Consider the following 26,769-nt stretch of genomic DNA (forward strand, 5'->3'; position numbering starts at 1 on the left):
GTGTTTAAGGTGGAGTTGGGGGAGGGACCAATGAGGCAGGATGGCTACTTTGACAAGAAAAGTGTCTAAAAATCATAAAATTTCATTGCACCATCAATAATAGGGCAGAGCCATACACTTTACATTCCAAACCTTATAGATACACCCAAGAAACCGGAAAGTTCTTATTGCTCATAAATTGTTTTTAAAAACCTCATACAAACACACAATGAAAATCACTTCAGTAAAATCAGGGTGTCATTTTGAATCAAGTGGGAATCATTTAAAACTCTTTGAAAATGAGGGGAAGGACACAATATAAGAGCAGATAAGACGCTGGCAGAATGAATCCGCAGTTGACAATATCATGTGTCTTTGAGGGTAAAATGTTCATTTCAACAACAGTGACAGGATTAGGCCTATGTATATTTTTCAAAAATCCTTCACAAGACAGGCTTTTCTGCAGAGGCTGCAGTAATCCATCTGTAAATAAGTATTTAAAAATTCAGATTTCTCAGGGACAGACATGCATACTTTCTAAGCTCCAGTCCTTGTGGAAAATAAGCAAGCCCTTTGGACCTCTCCTGGTTCTAAAACACCCAACACAGCCTTTTTAAAGGGGGGCTGCATCAACCCCAGGATTGTCAGCAATGGATATGAAATTCTTCTGGACTTCTTTTGGGAGAGAGATCCCAAATATCTTAGGAAACAGCCAGCAATCTTTCACAGCCCTGTTCATTTCTCCATTATAAACCCAAATTTGGGGGATGGAGGGGTAGATTATTTGGGGAGATATCTTTATTGGAAATTAACATGTGTAGAAATTTTGTGGAACCTTTAAGAACTCATCTGTAATTTAATGAGTCGCCTGAAGGACTCTCATAGCCAAGGCTCAGAACAGCCTGACCTTTGAAATCTGCTTCTGGTCCAAACATTTTGGGTTAATTCTTGAGGAATCTGAAATATTATTTTCCCCTCACCCCCCCCCCTTTTTTTTTAAAGAGAGAGACATAAAAGAAACAAGAGTCTCCCTCATTCAGGGATGAGTAGGAGGGGAAAAAACCCCAACCAACATTTAAATAGAGAAACTGGCAGTTCTGAATAAACAAACCAAGGCCCACAGTGAAATAATTCTGTACTGCATTTGCCTTTAAAAAAGAAAGGAAGGAAGGAAGAAAGAAAGATTTCCCCTTTTTCCTCCTCCTCCTCCCAACTCAGCTCTAAGGCTGAAGACTGCGCTGTGTGCAGCGCGTTGTGGTTGTAGCACAGTCTGTTCTAAATACAGGCAGTATCTGGGATTCTGGCACGGCAGACCTTTTGAATTCCCTCCGTCTAATGTCTTAAAACACCGACAGAAGAGATTTTTGACAACGACCTTGAAATGAGACAGGAGTAGGGTTGGGGGTTTTGGGGAGAGGGGGATCAAGACGTTAGCAAAAAGCAAAATACAAACTGCATTTGGCTTACAGAATTTTGTAGAACACACGCATACACATACCCAAATACACACGTTTCTTGCAGCAAAAAATTTTCTAAGAGTCTACAATAACAGAAAGAGTAAACCCACCACTTGCTGTCCTGGAAAGAAACAAACCAAACCAAAACAATTCCTGTGGAAATGTTTCTTAAGTGCAGGAGAGCCTCCTCTCAGTAAAAGTCCAAGGGGAAAAATAAAATTGCACCAAAAAAAAAAAAGAAGAAAAAAAAGTGGGGGTTGGGATGGTTACATACGACCAAAAATTTCAGCTTCTTTCAATAATAGCATCAGTACTAAAATAGCACATCTTCTTTAAAAAGCTTGAGAGATTAGGGAAAAAGACACACACAACAAAATCCAACCGATGCGGGATCCTACGATTTACGTAACACCACAAACTTGGAAAAGGCAAAAATCAGGAGCAAAAACCCGAACACCATCAAAATAGAACGACCAAAAATCCCAAGCCATCACATCAATAAGGAAAAAAAAACTGTCCAAAATAAAAATAAAGCAAATGAACCCACCGAAAACTGCTTGGCAAATATTTTTCTCGTAGTGCCTAATATTCTAGCTGGAAAGAGCTGTGGTGTTTGTTTGTTTGTTCTTTTACTCGCCTCTAAACCTACTATATATAACACTTTTTCCAACGGTTCGAATCTCTCGCTCCCTTTTGTGCAATTTACTTCGAAGAGCTCAGTTTATGGGTAAGAGAGGAATTAGCCCCAGACCCGGGGAAAGCAAAGCGCACTCCCCCTCTTATGTCACCGAATAGCAAATTAGTTCTCAGAATTCCAGAGGCCGAGCTTTGCTATAGCGAAGACGCCGACGTCACAGAGGGGGAGCCCACGTGACGGTGGCGGAGCAGGCCGTACCATCGTTGGGAGTCCGGGGAGGGAGGGCCATTGTCTACCCCCTCTATTCTGGAACCAGAACCTCCAAATCCGAGACGCCCAACCTATTAGAGCCCCTAAATTTGCTGGATTGTGAAAAAATATTATGTATTTGAGGGCTTTTTACGGGCCAGGAGATGCAAAAGTCCCTGAGAGTTGACACTGAGTCCTCCCCTGCCATGTTGCAGTGGTGAAGTCCGAAGCTCAAATTCCGAGAATTGAGCTCTGTTGATTCTTAGAACTGGGGTTCTTAGAAGTGGTGATGCAAGAAGTTTCTAGGAAAGGCCGGACACCAGGTGATTATTGCTGTTGCTGCCGCCGCTGCTGCTGCTGCCGCCGCCGCCGCTGTTGCCGCTGGTGCCGCTGCCGCCGCCGCTGCTCATGATCATTATTTTACCTTTTAATTCTTTTTTTTCCGCTCTTGCCAAATGCTTTGGCTCCAAGTTTCCTATGTGTATCTATTGATATAAATGTATATATTTATTTATTCTAGCTGTCAGGTGTTAAAATAAATGCCGAAGATTAGTCCCACGTCTCTCCCACCCTAGGATATAGATTTTTTTATGTATTTATTATTTTATTCTTGTTGTCTTTAAGTGAGTCGGCCGGTTGGGGAGGCTTTTGCCACCCTCCCTTGTGTTGTTTTGGTTTTCGGAAAGGAGGTGGAGGAAAGGAAGGAGGGGAGTTAAGGGGCGGCCGGAGTAGAGAGGACGAGACAGTGTTTGGGGGGTGATCCGAGCCGGTCTAGGGGCTGTCTGGCCCTAAACCGCGGAGAGGACGCGCGCTCGCGCTCTCGCTCTTTCTGCTGCCTGCTTGCGTACGGCTTGTGATCTCGCTGGATTCGTGCGGCTGTGTTTTTTTTTTTTCCACTCTTTTCTAGCTTGCAAACTGCCTTCTTTGCTAACTATGCTCCAGCCTCCGCTTCCCTTCCTCCCTCCACCTTTCCCTCTCCTCTTCTTCCATCCCCTCTCGCGTCCTTCTTGTAACTCCGGGGAGGCCAGGAGGGAGGCTTCCTGCTCGCTCGCCCCGCTGGCTCCCTTCCACCGCCCTCGGTCCTCTAGATGCACTGCCTCCGAGCTGAGATTTGGGAAGAAAAATGCAAGCGAACTCCTCATTGTTTTTTCTTTTTTTTCTTTTTACGGGTTTTTAATTTGTTTTTTATCCTCCTAAACCCCAGATGAAGTATAGTTTTTACTCTTTCCTTTCAGAACTGTGATCTTCCTAATCAGATGCGAATGTTTTGGTGTCCCCTTCTTCTGTGTTTTAGGGGAGGTTTAGCTTGCCTGGGGGCGGGGATGTTGAATACTTTGAAAATTATTCTTTCTTGGTTGCAGTTGAGGGAGTTGGGAACCCCCGCGTGCTCTCTCTCCCCATCCTAAGGAGAGAAGCAGATGGCGGGACAAGGATTATTTTTGGGGGGAAAGGGGTACGCACTTGCACCTGCGGTGCTGTTCAGCGTGTGGGGACTCCGGGAGCCTTCATAGGACAGCCCAGCCAAGCAGAAAGGTGGCGGGATTTCTTGGCGGTCGCGGTGTTTGTATTTTGGGCACTGCGTGACTCGGTGTTAGCTCCCAATGGCTGTTCCCCCTCGTTCCTAAATTTTATTTCTCCATGGTGCAAGCTCTGTAAAATGACAACTACGGGCCGGAGAGGAGCCGACGTCAGGCTTCAAATTCCCGAGGTCTTTGCATTGGGCAAGGGAAAAAACAAAACAGCTCCAGCCCGCGTTCCTTACGTGTAAGAACCGGGAGGAGAGAAGGGCACTTTGTGGTCCTGGCCAGGCGACCCAGCGCGGGAGGAGGGGACGCGGGCGCGAAAGGGAGATCTTTGTGAGTGATTTTGCAAAAACGGATTGCGAGGTTGGTTGGATTTGCAACCTGTGGCTCTCCTCGAGGGAGTAGGAATGGGAGAAGGCGGCAGCGGCGGCGGCGGCGGCGGCGGCCCGGGGCGGGAGCGGGTAGGGAGTTGGAGACTCGGAAGTCGACTGACTGATCCTGGGGGCAGTTGGAGCAGGGGGCGGGGGGGGGGGCACCCGCTGCCGGCTGTAGTGTGGTAAATGTCTTGAAGACTGTGGATTGCGTTGCCTGTATGATGGTGTTCTTGGAACTCTAGCGAAAAATGGAATAGTTTTGCAACCATGAGTTTTAAAGCTTCCCCATGGAAAACAAGAACACAACAGATTTTAAAAGAGTGAAAAAGACCCCTTTTATCTTGAATCCCTCCTCACAATAGTTTAGACTTGGTGGTGGGGTCCTGACAACTGAGCAGGGAGAATGACCCTAAACAAGGTACTGAAAGTCCAGAGCTATTACTGGATCCCTGACCATCTCAGAGAACTGGTCATTTCTACCCCCCCCCCCAATTGATTTACTCTTTTATGGAGTCCTCCCACCCCCAGTCAGTTTATAGTTTTTAGTAGAAAAATTTTGTAATTTTTTTGAATAAAGTGGATGTCAGTAGATGCTTTTTTTTTTTTTTTTTTTTACTGTCCGGAAAAAAAAAAAAAAGTGGGGCAGGAGAGAAGGAACCAGGGAAAGGGCTGTTTAGAAATACAGTTTGTGGCTCTGAGCGATGCCACCGGCTTCCTCTACAGAGACAGCCGGTTTCCCTTTTTCTTTGCAAGGTGTGTGTGTGGTTTTAATAAATAACTTAAAAAAAATAAGGGGGGAGGGTGGCGATAAGACTCATCAGGAGACAGGTATCTGTTTTGCTCACTATTTACTACCAAGAGCCTTTGGCACTGGAACAGAACCTCGTAAATCTGCAGCCCAAGTTGAAGTTCATCTGGCCCCAGTCCACACGCTATTCCTGGAGGTAGCAAACATGAGCTCAAAGGAATGAGGTGAAATCACATTCTCGCTTTAAAATATATACTTTTTTTTTTAAAGGAGAAAAGATATTTGTCTCCGGGGGAGGAGGAAGTGGATAAAGAGAACCAGGAGAAGGGCATTCCCTTGCTAAAATGACTGTAGTTAGTCTTCAAGCCAACATAGAAACCTGTAGATAGGGAAATGGTACCCCCTCCCCATTTATAAATAGAAGTTTTCAATATCTTACTATTTGAAAGACTTTCTAATACAGCAGGCCCAATCACTGGCTGACTTTAAGGATCTGTTGATAATGACAATAAGGCTAGACGCTGTTTGTTAAAATTAGGCAACTTGAAGGAGAAGGCAGCCAGTGGAAGCTAGAATTCTCCAATTGGCCTTTTCCTCTGTGCTCAGTTTCGAAGGGGTTTTTTTTACCCCATGCTTTCTTGAAAAAATCATCCAATTCATTCTGGGTTTGGTGGACAGGGGTAGAACTCTAAATTCTTAAGTTGTTTGCTGAGCCTTGAAAAGTTCTAGTTGTTGGTTGAGTAAGTGGTAGCCATGACTAGATGTCAAAATCCTTCCTTCCCTCTCTCCCCTGCGGGGTAGCCATACTCACAACCCCGCATTGTTGTGTAAAACTTAAGATTCAGTGGAGGTGGTGCAGCAGCGCCACCCCTTGGGGAATGGAACTCTCGAGGTGCACAAGGCAAATATTTGAAAAATATTGTGAAATGATCTCATGAGGAATTTTTTCCTTTAGGAAGGGGAGATAAAACTAACTTTTTTCAAAGAAGAGGACTTCGCAGTTGATCTCTCAAATAAGAAGGGAAAAAGTTACTTCTCAGCTAGGATGGTGTCATATAATAGGCAAAGTAGTTTGAATAAGAGTGTGTCTCTGTGTGTACAATCCAAGAAGGGGGAGGGTTGTCTAGTTGGCTTTAAGGAAGCGAGCTCTCCAGGAGGAAGTAGCCCCCCTTCCCGCTGGACTTGTCTTCTCAGGGCACCTGACATCTGCTGCCTGTCTGACATCGAGAGAAGGAATGTTTTAGTGTAAATACCCATAGTGACTGGAAGCCCTGTCGTTTTGCTGGCGGTGATGGTGGTGTATGTGGGGGATGGATTCGGGACTGAAGTTAGGGGATTGCACGGGGCTGTATTTGTCTGGTCTGTGGGTGGGTTTGGAGACCCCTGGGAGTTAAAGTAGTGTGACGCGTGCCAGTTTTCTGCACTGCGCAACAAGTGGGAACGCCGCCGCAGTGATCCCAGTGAAGGTGCCGCGTTGTGGCAAAGCTGCCGATTTCTCTTCGCCCCACTGGAAGCCAAAACAGGCATCTCCCAACCCTCTCTGTCTCTCGGTAGGAGATCAGGGACCTCATCAAAAGACCGAATTCGTTCCCTCTTCCTCCGTTCCTGGCTTTGCGGAACGCTGTGAACGCGGGTTGGCCCCTGCCGTGGCCTCCAGGGACCCCCTTTTTTTTTTGCGGGGATCTGGAGTTTATTCTGGACTTTCTTTGCCTGTCGACCAGTGTTTGGCGGGGAGCTGGGCTAAATGCTGTCGATTGCCATTCTGCTTTCTGAAGACTAGCGCACCCTTCCTTTCCCTTTTCAATACATTCACCCTTTCCTGCTGGAAAAATCAACTACAGGATCTCAGCTCCAGATAATATGTTGTGGTTGCTAGAGTCGTGAGCACCGCGAAGAACGGAATTACATCTAGTAAATAAAATGTTTTCCAGCTTTGTCTAAGAAGGCAACCCCTCCCCCTAAGAGGCAAAAAAAATAAAAATTTAAAAAATAAAATAAAAAGAGAGCGCGAAAAAGAAAGGGTAGCCGGGCGTGGAATGCTGTGGCTGCGCGGTGATTTTCGGACAGGCTGAGTCTGCCACCTAGTGATAGGTCTTGGCTGAGATTCCCACCTTGGGCGGTGGGTGACAGCGTCACCTCAGGTCTCCCAGTATCCCAGCCAGGTGCCAGGACTGACTGCTGGGAGGATACTCTTCCAAAGCTTCTGTAAGGCGGATGAAAAGTAGAAAGCTCCCGGATGCTTGCCCAGTCCAGCGTTGCTTAGTGATGGCCATTTGCCTCCAAGAAGAGAACCACAAAATAACCCATTTTAATTATACTACCTTCCTATTGCTGTGGCCTCTCTGGGTGGGGTGGGGTGGGGTGGGGTGGGGTAGTGGAAGGATGACATGGGGGCTCCAGGACATACAACTGTTCACAATTGAGGAAACAGGCCTGCTGAGGGGACCTGTTAATAGTGAGATAGTGACCTAGCCTGGGCCAGATTTTAAGCTTCTGAAAATCCAAGTCAGTGACTGAAAGTCAAAGGCAAGTTTATCTCTGCCCTTTAAGGTATCTAAGAGAGGGAACAGCTTTGATTCAGAGAGCTTTGATTCCAACCTCTTAGGTCACTGTCTTTGGAAACGGTTCTCTAGCTGTCTTGGAGGAATTGATTTACAAAGTTTGGCCTAAGATTTTCAGTAACTTACATGAAAACCCTACAGTTGTACTGATCGAGTGGGGGTGGGAGTCTCAGATCTTTGTGTGTGGGGGGTGATGTATATGTTAGATACTGGTTAAGGCATAGTCCCTAGACATGCCGAGGTGCACCTTGATGCACCCGAGTCTTATATTTGGATTCTGAAATCCCTTTCTATCCCCTTATTTCAAAACTTTGCTAAGTGGCTTGGAAAGAAATCAGTTGTGGGTTGGTCATATGGACCGCCAGAGTGTATCCTCGTAAAATGTATGCCACAGTACCTTCACAGATAAAAACTTAAAGTGGCAAACGTGCGTCCGTGTCCTGGCGGCCCCTAGCGACCGCCGGCACCCGCGCCCGCAGGAGACGCTGTCCTCTCCAACCTTCCTGGTCCGCAGGAATCGAGTTTATCCTCTCCCACTATGGGAGCTGTGAGAGGCCACGTCGGAGAAACGCACCTCTGTTAAGGTTGGAAACAAATCTGGGGACGTGTTTGAAGAGCGGTCAAGTTTGACTCATCCCTTTCCAAGGACAGTTAGTGCCTTCCATCTTCATTAACGTGAATAAAGACCTTGGCTGACTTCTGTCCAGATCGGATTTTTAAAGGCATTGTTTGCTTGGGAAGATCATGCCGCTCCCTTCCCCCGTCAGCCTTTTTGCAAAGGCCGAGCGGGTCCAGCCAGAATGGCTGAGATATCTTTGCTCGGGGTCGTGGCTTGCTGGCATTGTCTGCCGGCACTTTCTGGAAGGCTGTCGCAAGCTGAGAGCATGGGGAGCGTCCCTTCTGCAGCTCCTCTTCAGATCTTGCTGATAAAACACATCCCTCTATTTTTATTGCATTTCCTAGAAGCTTGCAGACTTGCAAGAGCGCTGTTGTCAGGAAACATGGTAGAAATGAAAGGCAGGACATAATGTCCGTGAACATCTCGGTCACCCAAAACTACTGCCGAGGCTACCGCGTTATCAAGTTCGCTTTCATCTACTGTCGACTCCCCGCCTCCTGCCCCCCAGGAAGGGCGCGAAGAGTGTCCCTCACAGAACAAAAACAACTCCGCAGTTTGACCCCACCTCCTACCGCAGGACCACTGTGGCTGGACCCAAGTAGTTCCTTAGCTGAGATGCTGCGGAGAAAGGGAGAGCTCCTCCGGCAGGAACCCTGATGCGGGTTTCACTGCGGCAGCTCCAGGCTTATTAAAATTCCTCGTCCCTGCCCCTAAACATTGCTTTGTATTTCCACATTCTCCTTTGGATTTCTCAACGAGTTATTGGAGTTATTAGATTACCAATAATCCAACGGCCGGCCGGGATTGGGCGGGGGATGAGGGGGGCGGGGTGGAGGACAGAGTTCTCCAAATCCCGAGACTGTCGAAACTAGGTCAATGGGAAGGAAGGAGGGGCGGGGCAACAAGGGGGTTGTTGGTTTCAAGACTTGATGGGACGGCTCCCTCTAGTGTTAAGTAGCGGTAAAACATGATTAGGTTTGAGCTCCCGAAACCACGGGACTCCTAATTTCCAATAAGTGCATTTACTTAATTTTAATTTCCCTTCCTGGATTCTCACTACGTCCTATATTAAATTTCAGCCTTCGCTTTCACCATTATTCCACTGAGTGAAAGGGTGAGAAAGCCTCAAAGTAGAATTTTATGAGGCTGGAGAGGCCGGGTCTTTATGAACGGACCATGGCACTGCCTGATGGCATGGCTGATGGGGTTGCGCCGGGCAGTGTGTAGCCAACGCCAGTTTTAAAGCCCAGCTGTGGCCTTAAAGGCTGCGTCTTTTCCATCCCAAGTTCCCAAGCTCCGGCCCCCCAAAAGCGACTCTTGGATGCTGCTACTGAGATAATTAGGAGAGGGCCTCAGGGGTTATAATTCTGAGGAAGGCCATGGGAAGGCGATGCAACCTTGGAGCGCGCACGTGCGCTCGGTGGGGTCAGCATCTGGGTCTCTGCTGAATCCTAACCATGTCTCCACCGGATTTCGGGGAAATCTAATTCGGAAATACCGAAACCTGGCCAGTTACATCCTGGCGGCTCCTATTCTGAAGACTTTGGGCGGAAACCCAGCAGAGCTGGGTTCCCCTACTTGCCAACGTAGGCGGAAAGGGCTTTCGGTTTAGTTTTTGTCCAATTCGGCTGGGGCGCGCTAGATGGAGACCCTAAGCCCTAGGGAGTCCATCTTTTAGACCTTGGCGTATCGTCTACTCACCCTCTTAAAAAGGGACTTAGGGACCAAGCGAAAAGAGAAAAAAAAAAATAAATGACGCCCCAGGCAAATAAACGCCAGAATTGGGCAACTTGAAGTTATGAAATGAGCCTCGGACTGTACCCGAAATTCTGGGTTCTAGACCGGTTCTGCTACTAACTTGTCTGACTCTCCCCATTTATAAAATTGCTGTGGGGGACGGGTTGGACTAGGCGAGCTGTAAGAGTCCGTGGATCTGGCGCGGCCGAGGGATTTAGGGGAAAGTGTGCGGTATTCTCCATAAGCCTCCCCGGGCGGCCCCGCCCCCCTTCCCCGGGGTGAATCCCCCGCGGCCCGCGGCGCAGGCAGCGATCCTGGCGGCCGTCGGGGACCTGCAGCTTCCTGGAAAGTTACTTCTCGTTGGAGCCGGCGATAGGCAGAGAATGTTCTGTGAAATCCGCTGAGCTTAGATTGACTACGTTCCGGGAATGAGAGGGCTGTGCCATTCCCCTCACTGCCCCCTGCCTTGACGGCGTAACAGGAAAAGAAAAAGGCACACACAATGTTAGTTACCGAGGTGCACGAAAAGTTTTATCTGAATGCAACCAAATTAAGGGCTGCTACGGTAGTACCACGGGGCCTCAGCCGAGGCTGCGGGGGCTTGGAGGTGGATGGGCAGCGGTGGTGGCACAACGCCCCCCGGTGGGCAGTCCATGGCGGACAGGTACGGTATAGTGGAGGTGGGCGAATCTGGGCGGTTTGTTTCCGCGTGCAGGGCTCGGGTTTGTTCCCTTGCGTGAGCGAGAGAATGGGGCTGCCTAGTGTCCCCAGAGGGGAGGAGAGAGGAAAGGATGGCGTCTTTGTATTGGTTCGCTCTTGGAATCCCGCTTCTGCCCTCCTCTCATCTCCTCTCTTGTTTTTTTGTCATTTCTGCTGTCTTAACTCTTTCTTTCTTTCTTTCTTTCTTTCTTTCTTTCTTTCTTTCTTTCTTTCTTTCTTTCTTTCTTTCTTTCTTTCTTTCTTTCTTTCTTTCTTCCTTCCTTCCTTCTTTCCTTCCTTCCTTCCTTCCTTCCTTCCTTCCTTCCTTTCTTTCTTTCTTTCTTTCTTTCTTTCTTTCTTTCTTTCTTTCTTTCTTTCTTTCTTTCTTTTTTGGGAGAAGATCTCTTTTTTCTTTTCCATACCCATTAAAGGATCTGCCTTCCTGAAGGTGTCTAAGTTTAAAGAACCAAAGGAGAGAAAGTATGCAGGGGAGGGAGGTTGGAGAAGACAACCTTTAACTCTCGCTTGGTAGTTTACTGTGGCAGGGGCGGGGTTGGGACCAGGGGGCGTCCAGGTCTGGGCCCAGGCCTTTCCTTGCAGCTGTCAGTTTCTCTCGGGGAGCTCCGCTTCCGGGTTGTTTTTGTGGGATGAGTCTTGTGTGTGGCATTGGTGAGTTGTCTGAAGCTAGCAGACAGGTTTGTCCAGAGCTTACTGGTGATTAGTTTTGAGATGTTAGGCAAGGCTTATCCCCTGGAGCCTCAGTGTCCTCCCCAGTAAATCAGGGCTGTTATAAGGATCAGATACAGTAATGGACTGGGAAGAACTGAGTAGTCTGTAAAAAAACAAACCAAATACTAGTGGTACCTCCACACCTGCAGCATCTAGAGGGAAGCCAGTCTCTCACACCCACCATAACCCACACATTCACTACTTGAGGGGCCTCCTGAGGCATAGCTGTGTAGGAAGGAATGGACTTAATAAGGACATGGGCTTAAGTATATGTGCATTTGTTTTTGGCCAACCTAGGCAGAGGTTTTGGGTGAAAAGGGCCCAGCCCAAAGTAGGGCTGATAGTAGACCCAGGGGAATAGTTTTGTTTGTTTCAATACAAATTTGGAGCGAATCATTGCCAAGTGTCGAGGTGAAATCGCAAATCTGGGCTTCCTGTGGTTCCAAAAGTGTATGACTGAAAATCTGCGGGCGAGCCAGTGGTTTGGGCTGCTGAAGGACAGTTGTAGGTATTTGAGAGGTGTTTAGGGATCTCTTCCATGAGGGAAAAGGAGCGCGTTTATAAATAAACTGCACATGTGCCTTTAGCATTCTTTTTCAAAGCAGACAATCATTGAACTTTGGTTAGGACCAATTTAGGTGTATCTCTCTTTGCCCATTTTGAGTGAGTATGACAAGAGGAAATAGGTTCTTTCGTCTTTTTTTCTGTCCTCTCCCTCCCCCCATTTTCTTCCCCCTATCTCCCACTCACTCACATGCATACCTAACCTTGAAGCCGATGAGATTGAGTGACTGGCACTTGGGACCACAGAGAAATGTCAGAGTTTTTGGTTACAGACTCAAGGAAACCTCTCATTTTAGAGTGCTCATTTGGTAAGACTCAGCAGCCTGGAATGGGGGCAAAGTGTTTGTGTGGGGGAAGGAACTTAAAAACGAGATTCACCCACATCAGGGTGCCGTCTTGCATGTTCTGCGGCACGTAGGCCGACTTGGAAAGGGGTCAGGAATTTGAGCCAGAAGACCTAGGGCCGGCTGCTCACCGTCTATGCGGCCTAACATGACCTCCCTGGCCTCAGGCCCCGGCACCCGGAAGAGAGCTCTCAGGCCTAGGCTTAAATAAAGGGGGGTAGGGGTGGGCTAGGGAAGGGGGATCAGATACTATTTTGTTCTGCAGCCCAGGTACAATCGTAAAGGAAAGTCTTCCACGTGTGCTTTAAATTATTTTGTTTTAGAGAAGCCAGTTTGGAGAAGGTACCTATTTCATGAAGGCTCCCTGGCCAGTCTCATCTAAATAAAATCTTTCACCAGCAGGGGGAAGCACAGACTTGGAAAATTGTGGCATTGTATCTGGTCTTAGACCCAGGAGGGAAAGGAGAGGATACTTTTAAACGGAAGGCAAAGATTCTTGAGAAAAGCATAGATATGCCATCTCAGGTTGTATTCTGCAGATTCTGTATTCAGTCTTAAGTGTGTCAGACAGTCCGAAAGTACTGCCCGGCTGTTTGTCCTGGGCAAGCCACTTGAATCCGAGTCTCAGTTTTGTCACCAGTGAAGTTGGGAGAAAGATATTGACCTTGTTGGCCTTGTGGAATCATTCTAAGACTTGAAAGGTAATACTTTAGCCACTTTTGAAAAGCGTTCAAATGTTTTAGGCCCCTTAAGGATCATCCTCATTAATGCTGAATTTTTTCTTTCTTTAAATTTTTTTCTTTCCCATAAATTCAGTGGCTTTGGGGTGGTATACATTTTTTTTTTTTTACATTGAGAAAGGATGCATATGTGTATACGTGTATGTAATTAATGTATATAATGTATCCCCAGTACTCAGGATATAAACACGGCTCTGGGTGCCAGTTGTTTTCGTAAGAGTAGATCTGGAAAAAATGCTTGCTAGCTTATGGTGAAACCGCACCAGCTGGCAGGCTGCAGCCATCAAAGTAAAACTAAACACGTGTGTCCTAAAATAAGACTTTAGTGGACAATCTTACGTTCATTAAATTAATTTTTTTTCTCTTCCCTGTAGGTTTTAAGCAAAAATTTGGACTGTGAATCAAAGCATTGGGTAAGTAAATGGAATTATATGCTTTAAAATTTTGGGAAAAAACTGTTTCTTTTGAATTTGGCAATGCATATGTTTCTGTGAACTTGACCACTTTTCATTAGATGAGGTAAAGGAGAGCTGATTCCCTTTCCATCGCTTCCATCCCTTGTTCTCTACCCCTGCATTAGACGATCTTAACACTTGTGGCGACATCATTCATTCCTGTACTTCTTAGCACAAATTAACTTAGCCACCTGCTACATACCAGCAATGTACTTGAGCTACATTGAGATCATTCTAAAGCCTAAGAGTGGAGAAATGAAATACTGATGAGAATAGCTATAATTTTTTTAGAACCTAGACTTTGGATCAGGAACATATCTCTTAATTTTTACAACTGCTGTCATTTTGGGAAACCAAAGCCCAGAAACATTGAGCAGTTTGCTCCAAGTCACACAGCTAAAAACAAGTCAAAGATATCATGCTCACCTTTAGAGCTTGGTTTCTCACCCCCGTCACCCTCTCACTGCCTCTCACTGCTGGCAGAGTATTTGGTATATGTGGGCAAAACACTTAAGAACATTCTTTCCCTTCCCCTTTTCCATAAAGGGCTTTTTCAGTTCCAACTTGTTAGATAAAAATTATTCTCCCTGTTTTATAGGTGTGAACAGTAGTGCCCAGAGATGGGCCATGTATTGGTTAAAGACCAAACACAAGGGGCCTCGGTTTGCATTCCGTATGTTGGCAGGCTGGAGAAACTGGTAAGCACGAAACAGGTTCTGGAGAACTAACAGGATTTTGACCCTTCTTGGCAGGTGAAGACAAAATGGCCTCGCCAGCTGACAGCTGTATCCAGTTCACCCGCCATGCCAGCGACGTTCTTCTCAACCTTAATCGCCTCCGGAGCCGTGACATCTTGACTGATGTTGTCATAGTGGTGAGCCGTGAGCAGTTTAGAGCCCATAAGACAGTCCTCATGGCCTGCAGGTGAGGGTCTGGAAGGGAAAGGGAGCTGGCTACAGGGGGAGCGCTGGCGCTGGCAGCGAGCGAGCGAGGCAGAGTCTGCGGGGTGAGGCAGAGTCTGCGGGCCTCCTGCTGTGTTTGGGATCACGGCTCCTTTGTGTCCGGGTGTCCAGCATAGGGCCCGGCACAGTCGGTTCCCAGAAAGAGAACGCATGCGCACACCTTTAGAGAAGAGAGAGTTTCTGTTCCCCTGGAACAGAGGGAGAAGAAATCAGATACTGTTTCAAGAGAGGATGTGTTTGGGGCAAACGTGGAGAATAACTTCTGTTCACGCGTGAAAACATGAAAAGTGAAAGATGCTAAAAATATGAAATCTTTTGCTGTTTTATTCCATAACTGTATTTTACACGTGGCTGTATTTCCATGGATAAGTCAGTGAGAGTGAGCCAGCTCTGTCTTCATATTTGTCAAGGACTTCAAGTATTGAGAGAAATTTTATATTATATCAGCTCCCTGGATCTTCATAGTGGCCTGTGTTATGGGTGGCATGATTGCCTCCATTTTGTAGATGATGAAACAAGGACACTCGTAGGTGAACTGATGTAGAGGCGGGGATCTTGATGCTAGTAGAGAACTTATTCTACAGCCATAATATAATAAGCACCTGTTTTTGTTGTTTGTTTGGTTGGGTTTTTTTTAGTGGTGGAGAGAATAGGTTTATAGAGATAAAAGTGTAATGGTTAATGGTAACCGAGTGCTTACTAGGTGCCAGGCATCATTCTGTCCCTTTTACACGTTCATTCTTGCCACAACCCTGTGAGGCAGACACTGTTGTCCCTGCTTTGCAGATGAGAAACCCAAGGCTTCGAGAAGGAAAGTCTCTTACCCAAGGTTGCATTGCTTCTTACTGTTTGGAGTGAGGTTCACTTCTGGTAACAAACCCAGAAAAAGTAGAATTGAGATGGCAGCCCAGAATCCTGCCTTCTAACTCAGGGCTCTTTCCTCTGCCAGACAATGTGGTACCCGGAGGCATGGCTTCAAGGTGGACTTGCATCTTCTAGGAATATATTGATGTTGTGATAGTCGATAGGCTTTTAGAAAAAATTCAGTAGAATGTAGATGTAGGCATCATTTTATTTATTTGACATCATTGCCCAACTTGGTTTAAAAAAAAATACAATAAGGGTTTGAAAATGAGAATAAAGTGATGGAAAAAGGGAAAGGCTTATCCCAAAGATACAGACTAAAATATTTACTACAAATGAGGGTTACATTTAACTCTAGGCATCTCTGCAGTTAACATCAAAGGGCAAGTAGTTTCTGGGACTTTGAGAGAATCACTTAACCCTCTCTGATCTTAGTTCCTCCCTTTGGAAAGGGGGAGAATGAGAGTGTCTACCTGGTAAGGTTGTGAGGAATACAGGATAATGTTTGAAAAGTGCTGACTGACTCACGGATATTTAGGAAGCACTCCATAAATGGCACCATTATTAATGGCCATGGAAGTTTTGGAGCCAGGGTCCGGAGAGGGGCTGCATGCGGGGCTGACTGCAATTGCCGGCTGAGTCTGTGTCTGCTACAGTGAGACGTTTGTTTGCTTTACAGCGGCCTGTTCTACAGCATCTTCACAGACCAGTTGAAATGCAACCTTAGTGTGATCAATCTAGATCCTGAGATCAACCCTGAGGGATTCTGCATCCTCTTGGATTTCATGTACACATCTCGGCTCAATCTGAGGGAAGGCAACATTATGGCCGTGATGGCCACAGCTATGTACCTGCAGATGGAGCATGTCGTGGACACTTGCCGGAAGTTTATCAAGGCCAGGTGAGCTGCCACTGGATGGAAGCCTTGAAAATGAAAGAGATCAGAAACCCTTGATAATGCATGCATACAGAAAAAATAATTCTCTATAATGTACCACAACCTACATTTCATTTTTTTTGCACACTTCTGTCCTCATGAAGGCTTGTGCTCCAGGCTGACTGAACTCCTTACTGCTCTCCAGATACGTCTTTTTTACCCTTACCTCCCAGTTTTCTCCCATTCATTTCATATGCCCTTTGCACACACCCATCCTGCAGGGCCATGCTCGGAAGCTAGCTTCTCTGTAGATGTTTTTATGATGATCACTCAGCTCTTTCTTCAGTTCTTCCTCTGTGTCCTAAAGCCTTTTTTGGCCGGTCCTTTAGATTGTCTATTTTAACTAAGTCCCTCTCCATGGGCTAGGAAGACACACCAATTACTTAAAGGTGAAGAGTCTGAGAGCCAATGAAGTGAGGAGCTTGGTGTGGAACCATGTGATTTACTGCTCCGGGATGATTGCAACCATTCTCAAACAGAAGGGATTCTAGCCTCTGGTTCAGGCATCCCCAAACTATGGCGGCCCATGGGCCGCATGTGGCCCCCTGAGGCCATTTATCCGGCCCCCCGGCGCACTCCCGGAAGGGGCACCTCTTTCTTTGGTGGTCAGTGAGAGGAGCACTGTATGTGGCGGCCCTCCAACAGTCTGAGGGACAGTGAACTGGCCCCTGTGTAAAAAGTTTGGGGACCTCTGGTTGAACCCCTCCAGGAACCAGGGGTGCAGTGTTCCCAGAGCCATGTAGTCGACCTTGGACAGTCAGAAAGCTTCTCTTTCTGGCGAGTTGAAATGGCTCCCTTAAACTTTATTCATCAGTTCTAGCTCTGTTAACTGTGATCATGTTTGAGCTGGCCTGTTTTTTGCCTACATAATGTCTCTTCAAGTGTATCAACTAGAGCTCTTTGTCTCCTGTGGGTGAGAATGGTGGCAAGATCATCACTGCCATCATTTGTGAGTACTTTCTCTAGGTCAGGCCCTGTGCTTGGAGTGGTTAAGTAACTTGCTCTAGGTCACATAGCTGCTAAGTGGCTCAGCTGGGATTGGAAATCAGGTCTGGCTGCTTCAGAGTCAGGGCTTCCCGCGGAAGCAATGCCACCTGCTGTCTGAAGAGCACTTCCCTGCGACTCCACTCCAGTGCTTTCCTCGCAGGATACAAGCCTGTCTATGGCCCTGTGTATATGTGGTGCCAGAATTGTATAAATTCTCCCCTCCCTGAGCCTGTCTCCACGTGAATAAAGTGGAGACAGTAATACTCGCCTTCCCTTCCTTGCAAGATTTTGCAGAGGTGAGATGAGATAAGGTCTCTGAAAGCTTTCAGTTCTGTAATAATCCAGAGAATTCCAGATTCACATCCCTAGCTACATATGTGGCTTAAACATACAAGATCAGGTGTAAACAGTCACCAGTGGTGTGGGTGACACTCTTCTCTTCTCTGGGCCTCATTTCCCCAACTGTGGGCTAGATTGCTAGACTCCAAGCAGTGACTTGCGATTGCAACTATTTCCCTGCTCCAGAGCCACGTCCCCTATGTCTAACTAACCCAAGCACAACTGTGCTTACAGAGATGAGTGTCATTTGGAAGGTCGTCTGTTTAATAGTTCCAATCTGAAGACCCGTGTCCCCTTTTCTTTTCTCCTGCAGCGAAGCAGAGATGGTTCCTGCCATCAAGCCTCCCCGTGAAGAATTCCTGAACAGCCGGATGCTGATGCCCCAGGACATCATGGCCTACCGGGGCCGTGAGGTGGTGGAGAACAGCCTGCCCCTGAGGAACCCGCCTGCGTGTGAGAGCAGAGCCTTTGCCCCCAGCCTGTACAACGGCCTGTCCACACCGCCAGCCTCCTACCCCATGTACAGCCACCTCCCCGTCAGCAGCTTCCTGTTCTCCGATGAGGAGCTGCGCGATGTCCGGATGCCCGTGGCCAACCCCTTCCCCAAGGAGCGGGCTCTCCCCTGCGACAGTGCCAGGCCAGTCCCTGGGGAGTATAGCCGGCTGGCCATGGAGATAGCACCCAGTGTGTGCCACAGCAACATTTACTCGCCCAAGGAGGCAGCCCCAGAGGAGGCACGGAGTGACATGCACTACAGTGTGGCCGAGGGCCCCAAGCCAGCCGCCCCCTCCGCCCGGAACGCCCCATACTTCCCCTGTGACAAGGCTGGCAAGGAGGAAGAGAGACCCTCCTCAGAGGATGAAATTGCCCTGCACTTTGAGCCCCCCAACGCACCCCTCAACCGGAAGGGTCTGGTTAGTCCACAGAGCCCCCAGAAGTCTGACTGCCAGCCCAACTCGCCCACGGAGTCCTGTAGCAGCAAGAACGCCTGCATCCTGCAGGCCTCCGGCTCCCCTCCAGCCAAGAGTCCCACTGACCCCAAAGCCTGCAACTGGAAGAAATACAAGTTTATTGTGCTCAACAGCCTCAACCAGAATGCCAAACCAGAGGGGCCCGAGCAGACCGAGCTGGGCCACCTTTCTCCTCAAGCCTACACTGCCCCGCCGCCCTGCCAGCCGCCCATGGAGCCTGAGACCCTTGACCTCCAGTCCCCAACTAAGCTCAGCGCCAATGGGGAGGACTCCACCATCCCCCAGGCCAGCCGGCTCAACAACATCGTCAACAGGTGATTTCAGGCGCAGTCCAGGCTTAGCGTCAGGGGCTACTGGGCAGGGTTTCAGGGTCACTTCTTCTGATGGATGCAGGGGCTGTGTCCTTTCCTTGCTTGAAATGCTGAGCATATTAGAGGTGTAGGATAAGTGCCTAATGATTGAATTAGCCTAAGTAAGGAAGGCTTTTAAGCATCCTAGCAAGCAAGAGGATTCCTTCTATGGTAGAAGAGCAGTCCTTGTGGTCTTGGTGCGGTGGGGGATGCTCATTCTTGCTTTGGACCGAGGAAGACTCCAGGCTGCAGATGCAGGACTGAGGGGAAGAAACCTAGTCCAGCAGCGGGGACCAGCGGAGGGCTCCACTCTGCTCCAGCGGCTGAGGCTCTTTTCTCCACCTGCAGGTCCTTGACGGGCTCCCCCCGCAGCAGCGGCAGCGAGAGCCACTCTCCGCTCTACCTGCACCCCCCCAAGTGTACGTCCTGCGGCTCTCAGTCCCCACAGCATGCGGAGATGTGCCTCCACACCGCTGGCCCCACCTTCCCAGAGGAGATGGGAGAGACCCAGTCTGAGTATTCGGATTCCAGCTGTGGTGAGTTCCTTCCCCTCCCTCCCTGGCCAGGGAGAGGGCCGGCCCCTGCCCCTACCTCTATGGGGTTTTCCTTCCATTTTATTTATTCTGTTGTCACTGATTGGGACAAATTCTGGATTGGAAGTCCATTGGCACCAGTTGATCGCCCCACTCTTGACCTCTTAGGGAACTGGGCTGACCAAAGCAGGGGATAGGGTTGTTAGAATTAATATGGGGTAATAGAGAATGCCTAAACAGATTTTATAGCATCATTTCAGAAAAGGTAGCTTGTGGGGCTGGCTGTAACTTCCAAAGCTTTCTTAGCCCCTCTGGACCCAAACTTCTAGTGTGGGATCTACGTGCATGTTATTGCACCTGCTAGGTTGTCCATCCCATAAGGGGAAGCATCTGGCTTGATTTACCCTATGGCTCCCATAGGTCCTAGTGAGTCTCTAGAGCAGAGTGGGCACTCAATACATGTCAGCTGAATTAGATTAGTTGACCTAAATTATTCAACTGATGTTTCTGGATAGTTTGTGTTTGACATCCCCAGTGTTTACCAGATGAGAAAGTCTGTGTCTTCCTGCAGCTCTGGCTGCAGTAATATTTCCCACTAATACCGAATCAGCAGTGAGCCACCATGATGTGCCATTTTCAAATTGTTAAAACAAAAGAAAAAACAGATTAGTTGCACTGAGAGGTTTGGCACAGGGTTGCGGAACTGTAGCTGGAGAGCGAGGACTGCCCCCCGCCCCGCCCCCCCAGCCCTTTGCTTTTGTTCTGCACTCCAAGACCTTCTCTCTGGGCCTCTGTTTCTATTTTCGCCATCATCTTTGGTTCCCCAATCTCACAGAAGTTTTGGGGAGACATGCAATGCAGATCGGCACAAGGGTGACCATATTTGTCAATCATCCTTCCAGTGACTTCACAGTATCATTGAATTTTATTTGTATCTTGCATTCCTATGATGCTTTGTGTTATATAATGCACTTCTATGAAGCAGGTAGGACAGAGGTTTATCATCCTGATTTTAGAGATTGAGACACCCAGAGAGGCACAGGGACATGAAGGGCCTTGCCAAGAGCATCTGTGGATGAATGCAGATAGAACCATGAACTGACTAGAAAAGTCAGCTCCCAGCACTCACCAGAGCAGGGAGAGCCCCGTGGAGCTTTCTTTAGGCTGGCGGAGGTCTGTGGGTACCTGCTGGTTGGACCTTCCTTCCGGACCTTAATCCTTAAATCTGTCTCCTTTCTCCTCCATAACTGAGACTCTAAAACCTACAGAACGTAAACTTCCCACAGGTCCTTCGCTCTGGGCTCTGCTCTCTATTGGTTGGGCAGGGGCCCTGAGGGTAGCTACAGAGGGGAGGGGTCCTGGAGCCCTACCTCCCTTCCTTGTGCTGACACTGGTGTCCCCTCCCGCCCTCTGACAGAGAACGGGGCCTTCTTCTGCAATGAGTGTGACTGCCGCTTCTCTGAGGAGGCCTCGCTCAAGAGGCACACGCTGCAGACCCACAGTGACAAACCCTACAAGTGTGACCGCTGCCAGGCCTCCTTCCGCTACAAGGGCAACCTCGCCAGCCACAAGACCGTCCACACGGGTATGGCCCCGCCCACTGCGCTGAGCCCGCCAGGGGGACTGGGGTCAGGAGAGGGAGAGGACTCCGGAGAAAGCGGTCTGGGAGCGCGGTCCCCTGTGGGGTGAGGCAGCCAGCAGGCCCCGTCCTGGCCGGAATGAGGGCCCTAGCCCTGTCCCGTCTTTGCTTAGTGACTCGTCCACTTCCTGTGTCCTTTGTCTTTCCTCTGAATCGCTCTGTCCTGCTTCTCTACTCTGCTGGAGTCAGAAGTGTTAATCCCACGGTCAAGGGGGAGAAACTAAGGCTGAGAGATTCAGTTTTTGTAAAGCCAGGAAAAAACAAAACAAAACTAAAGGCCTCTTGATTTCCTCCCAGGGCTTATTCCTTATCAACTCACATTCCAGGTAGCTTCTAATAACCTGATTGTTGTCCAAAGTTGACTCTCTTGGTATTTTAAATGGCTCCTTTATCCCAGAAACTTTCCATGAAGGAAGGCACAGCCCTTCTCTCGGTTTCCTCTGTCTGAGCATCCACTCCACAGGCCCCACCTCTCTTGCAAATGGAATCCAGCTGTAGTTGCCGCAAGCGGAAAAGCATGTTTGTTCTAAGAGAGAAACTGGAGCAGCCTGATGGTATCTCCCTGCTGAGTGGGTTGGCTATTGAATCAGTCTTATCCAAGCAAAGAGCTAGGAGAGCCTTCCCAGGTCATCTAAATTTGCCCCTTGGGATCCAGACAGGGAAACTGAGGCCCAGAGAAGGAGAGTGGCTTTTCCAGGTCCCGCTGTTAGATAATCCTAAGACAAAGCTGGTTCCAAGGCCTCCTGGGACCTCATTCTCTCCCTGTCCTATACCCACCATTGCTCCTACTCCTCCACGCTTCTTGATTGTGACCAGGGTGCTGGAGTGTGTGTATCAGGGAGTGGGCAGGCCAGAAGGCAGGCTTCTGAACCCTCTCTTTGACATCTTCCAAGGGATAGAAAGTTGAGTGGCCCTGGAAAGGGCAGCTTACTTTGAAATCCAGGGGCCAGGGACTATGGCGACCTTCACTGAGTATAGCTATCCTTTTTCTCTTTCTCTCGGTAATAGGTGAGAAACCGTATCGTTGTAACATCTGTGGGGCCCAGTTCAACCGGCCGGCGAACCTGAAAACACACACTCGAATTCACTCTGGAGAGAAGCCCTACAAATGCGAGACCTGCGGGGCCCGATTCGTGCAGGTGAGCAGGGGGTGTGGGGAACAGACCCCTCCAGCTCTGCGTGTAGCTGCTGAGGGACACCCCAACACAGCCCCTAATGCTTTGCTTTCCCACTCAGGTGGCCCACCTCCGTGCCCACGTGCTCATCCACACTGGCGAGAAGCCCTATCCGTGTGAAATCTGTGGCACCCGCTTCCGGCACCTTCAGACTCTGAAGAGCCACCTGCGAATCCACACGGGAGAGAAACCTTACCATGTAAGGAAGCCTTTGTGGCTGCCGGCTGGCCTGGGAGGGACAGGGAGCTGGAGGCATGGGCCAGCAGAACTGTTTGCTCCCATCTCAAGCACAGAGTGGGATCTTCTGCTGATCATAAGACCTAGATTTGGGCCTGGTTTTCCAAGATACCCTGCTTGACATTGGCCTGGGCCTCAGTTTGCTCATCCTTAAAGTGGGGGTACTGGGCTAGGTGATCCGGGTCTTAGGAAAGAGGTCTGGACTGTGTATACATAGATAGTGGAGTTTTTTGTTCATTCCGCAAACGCTTATTGAGTGCTTACAGCACTCCTCTGTGCTGGGCTTAATGTCCACTCTAATGGAGCTAAGCAGTTTAAGGAGGAGCAGCCATAGGAGTAGGAGGAGAACCGGAAGAATGTGGTGACATAAAATAAAACAGACAAAAGGCCATTTCAAGTAGGAGCAGATGGCCCGCCCCAAGGATGCCGCGAGCTGCCCATCAGAATCACATTCCAGAGCAGGGACTCGGCACACCGGGGCTTGTGGGCTCATTTTTTAACATTCCGTGATTCAACAATGGTTTTTATATATTTAAATGTCTAAAAAAATTTGATAAAATGTAAATTTCTAAGTCTGTGACGTTTTATTGGAACACAGCCATGTTCCCTGTGTACGTATTGTCGGTGGCTGCTTTTACACTACAACGGCAAGAGCGGAGTCATGTCGGGGCACATAAACGTTCCCACAAAGCCTACAATAATTACCGTCTGGCTCTACAGAAAGAGTGTGCGGATCTCTGCTGTAGAGGGGAAGCTATTGGCCAGGCAGCTGAGATAGCTGGGTTCTGATTCTGACTGTGGGCAAACCCCAACCCCCTCACTGGGCCGCAGTTTTCTTTCTTTCTGATGACGAGGATGCTGTAGATGAGCAGTGTTCAAACTGTGCTTAGTCACTGAGGTACCTTTCCAGTTTCCACTGAATTTGAACAGAGAGGCCCTGGCTTACGAGTGTGGAAAACCACTGGCCTGGACGATGCTGACGCTGATGAGCTGATGGCATCACTCTACGTAGTGATGAGCACAAGAACAAACCAATGAAGGGTTAACCCCTATCACAAACGTTAACAGAAAATGTGGTTATTTTCATTGGTTTGTTTATCAGGCCTTGAGTGGATATCTTCTTACTCGCTGTTTGCTCTTGGGCACGTTAGTTATCCGCTCAGTACCTTAATTTCCTCACCTGTAAAAGGAGCCCGTAATAGGACCCATCCCATAGAGCTGTATTTTGTAAATGAATTCACTCAAGTGTACAGAATGGTGCTTGGCGTACAGTGAGAGGACACTAAATATTTGCTATTATAATCATCCGCTGGAAGTTTAGATGCACGGATATCCGAGTTAAGAGTGACCTGCAGAGTGTATGATTCAGTCCCTCATAAAGAGAAACCAAGGCCCAGAGAGAGAAATGACACCCTCGTGACAGACGGCAGAGGGTGGTGGGTCTAAGCCCCATTTCTCCCGAGACTAAGGCATTTTTTAGTCACTCCCCTATTTGTTCTTGTTTGGATTTCTCTGAACTTATTTCCATTTTTACTTTAAATACATATTCTCTGTATGAACATATCTTATTGTACTTTTATTTGAGAATAGTTTTAAAGTTAGAGAAAAGTTGCCAAGGGGTATAGAGTTCCCATGTGCACCCAGTTTCCCCTGCTCTTAGCATCTACATTAGATGATATATTTGTCACAACTAATGAACCCATAATGATGTTAGAATAAACCAAAGTCCATACTTTATTTGGATTTTCTTACTTTTTACCAAAATTGTCCTTTTCCTATTCCAGGATGGCACCCAGATTACCCCATTTAGTCATTCAGTTTACTTTTAAGTAACTTGTCCACTAAAATTGTTACCATTCATCCATTGAATCAAAGAAAGAAACAGCACTACTTGGTGAGGCCTTGTTAGCTCACCTGAAGTGTGCACACTAAGAAGGAATATCCAGTAATTGCATTTTTAAGGACTATCTTAGACTCGATAATTTTCACAAATTCAGACTTTTATAGACTGTTTGTCCAAATGTGTTTACATTTAATGTATAATTGCCTAACAAGGGTCCCCAAACTTTTTACACAGGGGGCCAGTTCACTGTCCCTCAGACCGTTGGAGGGCTGCCACATACAGTGCTCCTCTCACTGACCACCAATGAAAGAGGTGCCCCTTCCAGAAGTGTGGTGGGGGCCAGATAAATGGCCTCAGGGGGCCGCATGCGGCCCGCGGGCCGTAGTTTGGGGATGCCTGGAAGAGGTGTATTCTGCTAGATACTAGGACGATGATAAAGTTTAGTAAGAAGTGGTCACTGCTGTCAAATCATCCCTCACCTGATAAGGCAAAGCTAAAAATCTTACAGAGGTTTCAAAGGAAAGAGAGATTCTCTTCATACTAGAGAGATTATTAAATTTAGGGAAGTTTGCATCTGAACTGCATTTTTGGATGAGACATGAATTTACGGAATTAAGTCAGGAGATATAGCTTAAGCAGGAGAAAAGTATGAACAACATTTTGGAAGGAGCAGAGAAATATTTGCATAAAGCTTATTAGTCCCTTAGCTGGACCCTGGATTCAGATGGGTTCTTAACCTGGCCATGGAGAAGGAAGATCTGCCCTGTCATTCTCAGGGAGAAGCTCTTTCTCTGGGTCTCTGAACAATGACAGGTTTCTTGAGTCGGTGACAGCTAACAGTTTACCTCTGGTTTTCCTTCAGTGCGAGAAGTGTAACCTGCATTTCCGTCACAAAAGCCAGCTGCGTCTTCACTTGCGCCAGAAGCATGGCGCCATCACCAACACCAAGGTGCAATACCGCGTGTCTGCCACTGACCTGCCCCCGGAGCTCCCCAAAGCCTGCTGAAGCATGGAGTGTTGATGCTTTCCACTCGAGCCCCCTTCTCAGAATCTACCCGAAGGATACTGTAACAATGTTCATCCCATGATGTAGTGCCTCTTTCATCCACTAGTGCAAAACCATAGCTGGGGGTGGGGGGTGGGGGGTGGGGCGTGGGGACCGGGAGCCAAGGCAGCTCCCCTTCCCTCACTGCCGTCAAACATTAAGAAAATAATATTGCTTCTTCTCCTATGTGTAAAGCGAACCATGTCAGCAAAAAGCAAAATCATTTTGTATATCCAAGTGGGGGAGTATGCAAAAGTTCTGACTTGACTTAGTCTGCAAAAATGAGGAATGTATATGTTTTGTGGGAACAGATGTTTCTTTTGTATGTAAATGTGTTTTCTTTTAAAAGAAGAGATTTCGGTATGTTATCAAACAGAGGGCTTTAATTTTTTTAACCAAAGGTGAAGGAATATATGGCAAAGTTGTAAATATATAAATATATATATATAAAATAAATATATATAAACCTAAAAAAGATATATTAAAAATATAAAGTTGCGTTAAAGGCTCGATTTTGTATCTGCAGGCAGACACGGATCTGAGAATCTTTATTGAGAAAGAGCACTTAAGAGAATATTTTAAGTATTGCATCTGTATAAGTAAGAAAATATTTTGTCTAAAATGCCTCAGTGTATTTGTATTTTTTTGCAAGTGAAGGTTTACAATTTACAAAGTGTGTATTAAAAAAAAAAGAACAAAAAAAGCTGCAGAAGGAAAATGTGTAGTTTTTGTTCTAGTTTCTGGTTTGTATATACTTATACAACGTGTCCTACGGTGCCTTTTACATGGAAGTTTTCAACGATGGACGAGCACGCCATCCCTTTCTGAAGTGTAGGCAGACACAGGGACTTGAAGTTGTCACTAACTAAGCTCTCTTTGGGAATGTTTGTCTCATCCATCACATTCTGCATCATGCTTGTGTTATAACTACTCCGGAGACAGGGTTTGGCTGTGTCTAAACTGCATTACCACGTTGTAAAATATAGCTGTACAAATACAAGAATAAAATGTTGAAAAGTCAAGTCTTTCCTTGTGTTGGAATCGGGACTTGAATGGGTCTGTTCTCCTCTGCTCTGAACCTAGTGGGAAGTGCTTAGCGAGGGTAGCAGCTGCTGGCTGGGGAAGTCTTGGAAAGGCTGAGGTTGGGGCTTGCTCCTGGGCGCTGGGCAGGGACCCACCTTGGCTGCCAGCACCAGAGCCGACTGCAGACTCCAGCCCTGGTCAGGAGGAGATTCGGTGGGGGGTTCTGGGTAGACCGCTCACCTCTGGCTGGTTCCCTTCTCTTTGTTTGTTTGATTCACTCAGAGCTCTAGGCGAAGCTTTAAATTACTATAGTTCTCGCCTTTCTGACACAAGGGTATATGAGTCTTTTCCTCCTCCGGGCTTTGGAGAATTTGCCCGTTCTGGGATGTGAGAGAGTCCATTTTGCTTCCTGGCTTCATAAACAATTTCTCTCTGCATGGGTCCAGGGG

General features: G+C 47.7%; 1 protein-coding gene across 6 annotated transcripts; it reads left to right on the forward strand.

Annotated features, from left to right (window-relative positions):
• The first annotated feature begins 2,583 nt into the window (after positions 1-2,583).
• Positions 2,584-25,353, forward strand: BCL6 (BCL6 transcription repressor). 6 transcript variants are annotated; one of them, XM_066346816.1, is made up of 10 exons: positions 2,584-2,645; positions 13,335-13,373; positions 14,168-14,339; positions 15,921-16,142; positions 17,818-18,789; positions 19,174-19,361; positions 20,776-20,943; positions 22,006-22,136; positions 22,234-22,371; positions 25,115-25,353. In XM_066346816.1, the coding sequence occupies exons 3-10, from the start codon at positions 14,179-14,181 to the stop codon at positions 25,256-25,258; spliced, it is 2,124 nt and encodes a 707-aa protein (XP_066202913.1). In that variant the 5' UTR covers positions 2,584-2,645; positions 13,335-13,373; positions 14,168-14,178; the 3' UTR covers positions 25,259-25,353. The 6 variants fall into 6 exon arrangements, with proteins under 6 accessions (XP_066202913.1, XP_066202916.1, XP_066202919.1 ...); XM_066346819.1 differs by lacking the exon at positions 2,584-2,645 and adding an exon at positions 2,702-4,208; XM_066346822.1 differs by lacking the exon at positions 2,584-2,645 and adding an exon at positions 2,702-4,178.
• Positions 25,354-26,769: the final 1,416 nt, after the last annotated feature.

The sequence above is a fragment of the Saccopteryx leptura genome, chromosome 8, assembly GCF_036850995.1.
Source record: "Saccopteryx leptura isolate mSacLep1 chromosome 8, mSacLep1_pri_phased_curated, whole genome shotgun sequence".
NCBI classification, from domain to species: Eukaryota; Metazoa; Chordata; class Mammalia; order Chiroptera; family Emballonuridae; genus Saccopteryx; species Saccopteryx leptura.

Bases quoted from the DNA above. Each gene is read 5' to 3' on its own strand.
- BCL6 (XM_066346816.1), top strand. From the start codon at position 14,179: ATGGCCTCGCCAGCTGACAGCTGTATCCAGTTCACCCGCCATGCCAGC. The intron at 19,362-20,775 runs GTGAGTTCCTTC...GCCCTCTGACAG, and splicing joins GTATTCGGATTCCAGCTGTG to AGAACGGGGCCTTCTTCTGC. The intron at 20,944-22,005 runs GTATGGCCCCGC...TCTCGGTAATAG, and splicing joins CCACAAGACCGTCCACACGG to GTGAGAAACCGTATCGTTGT.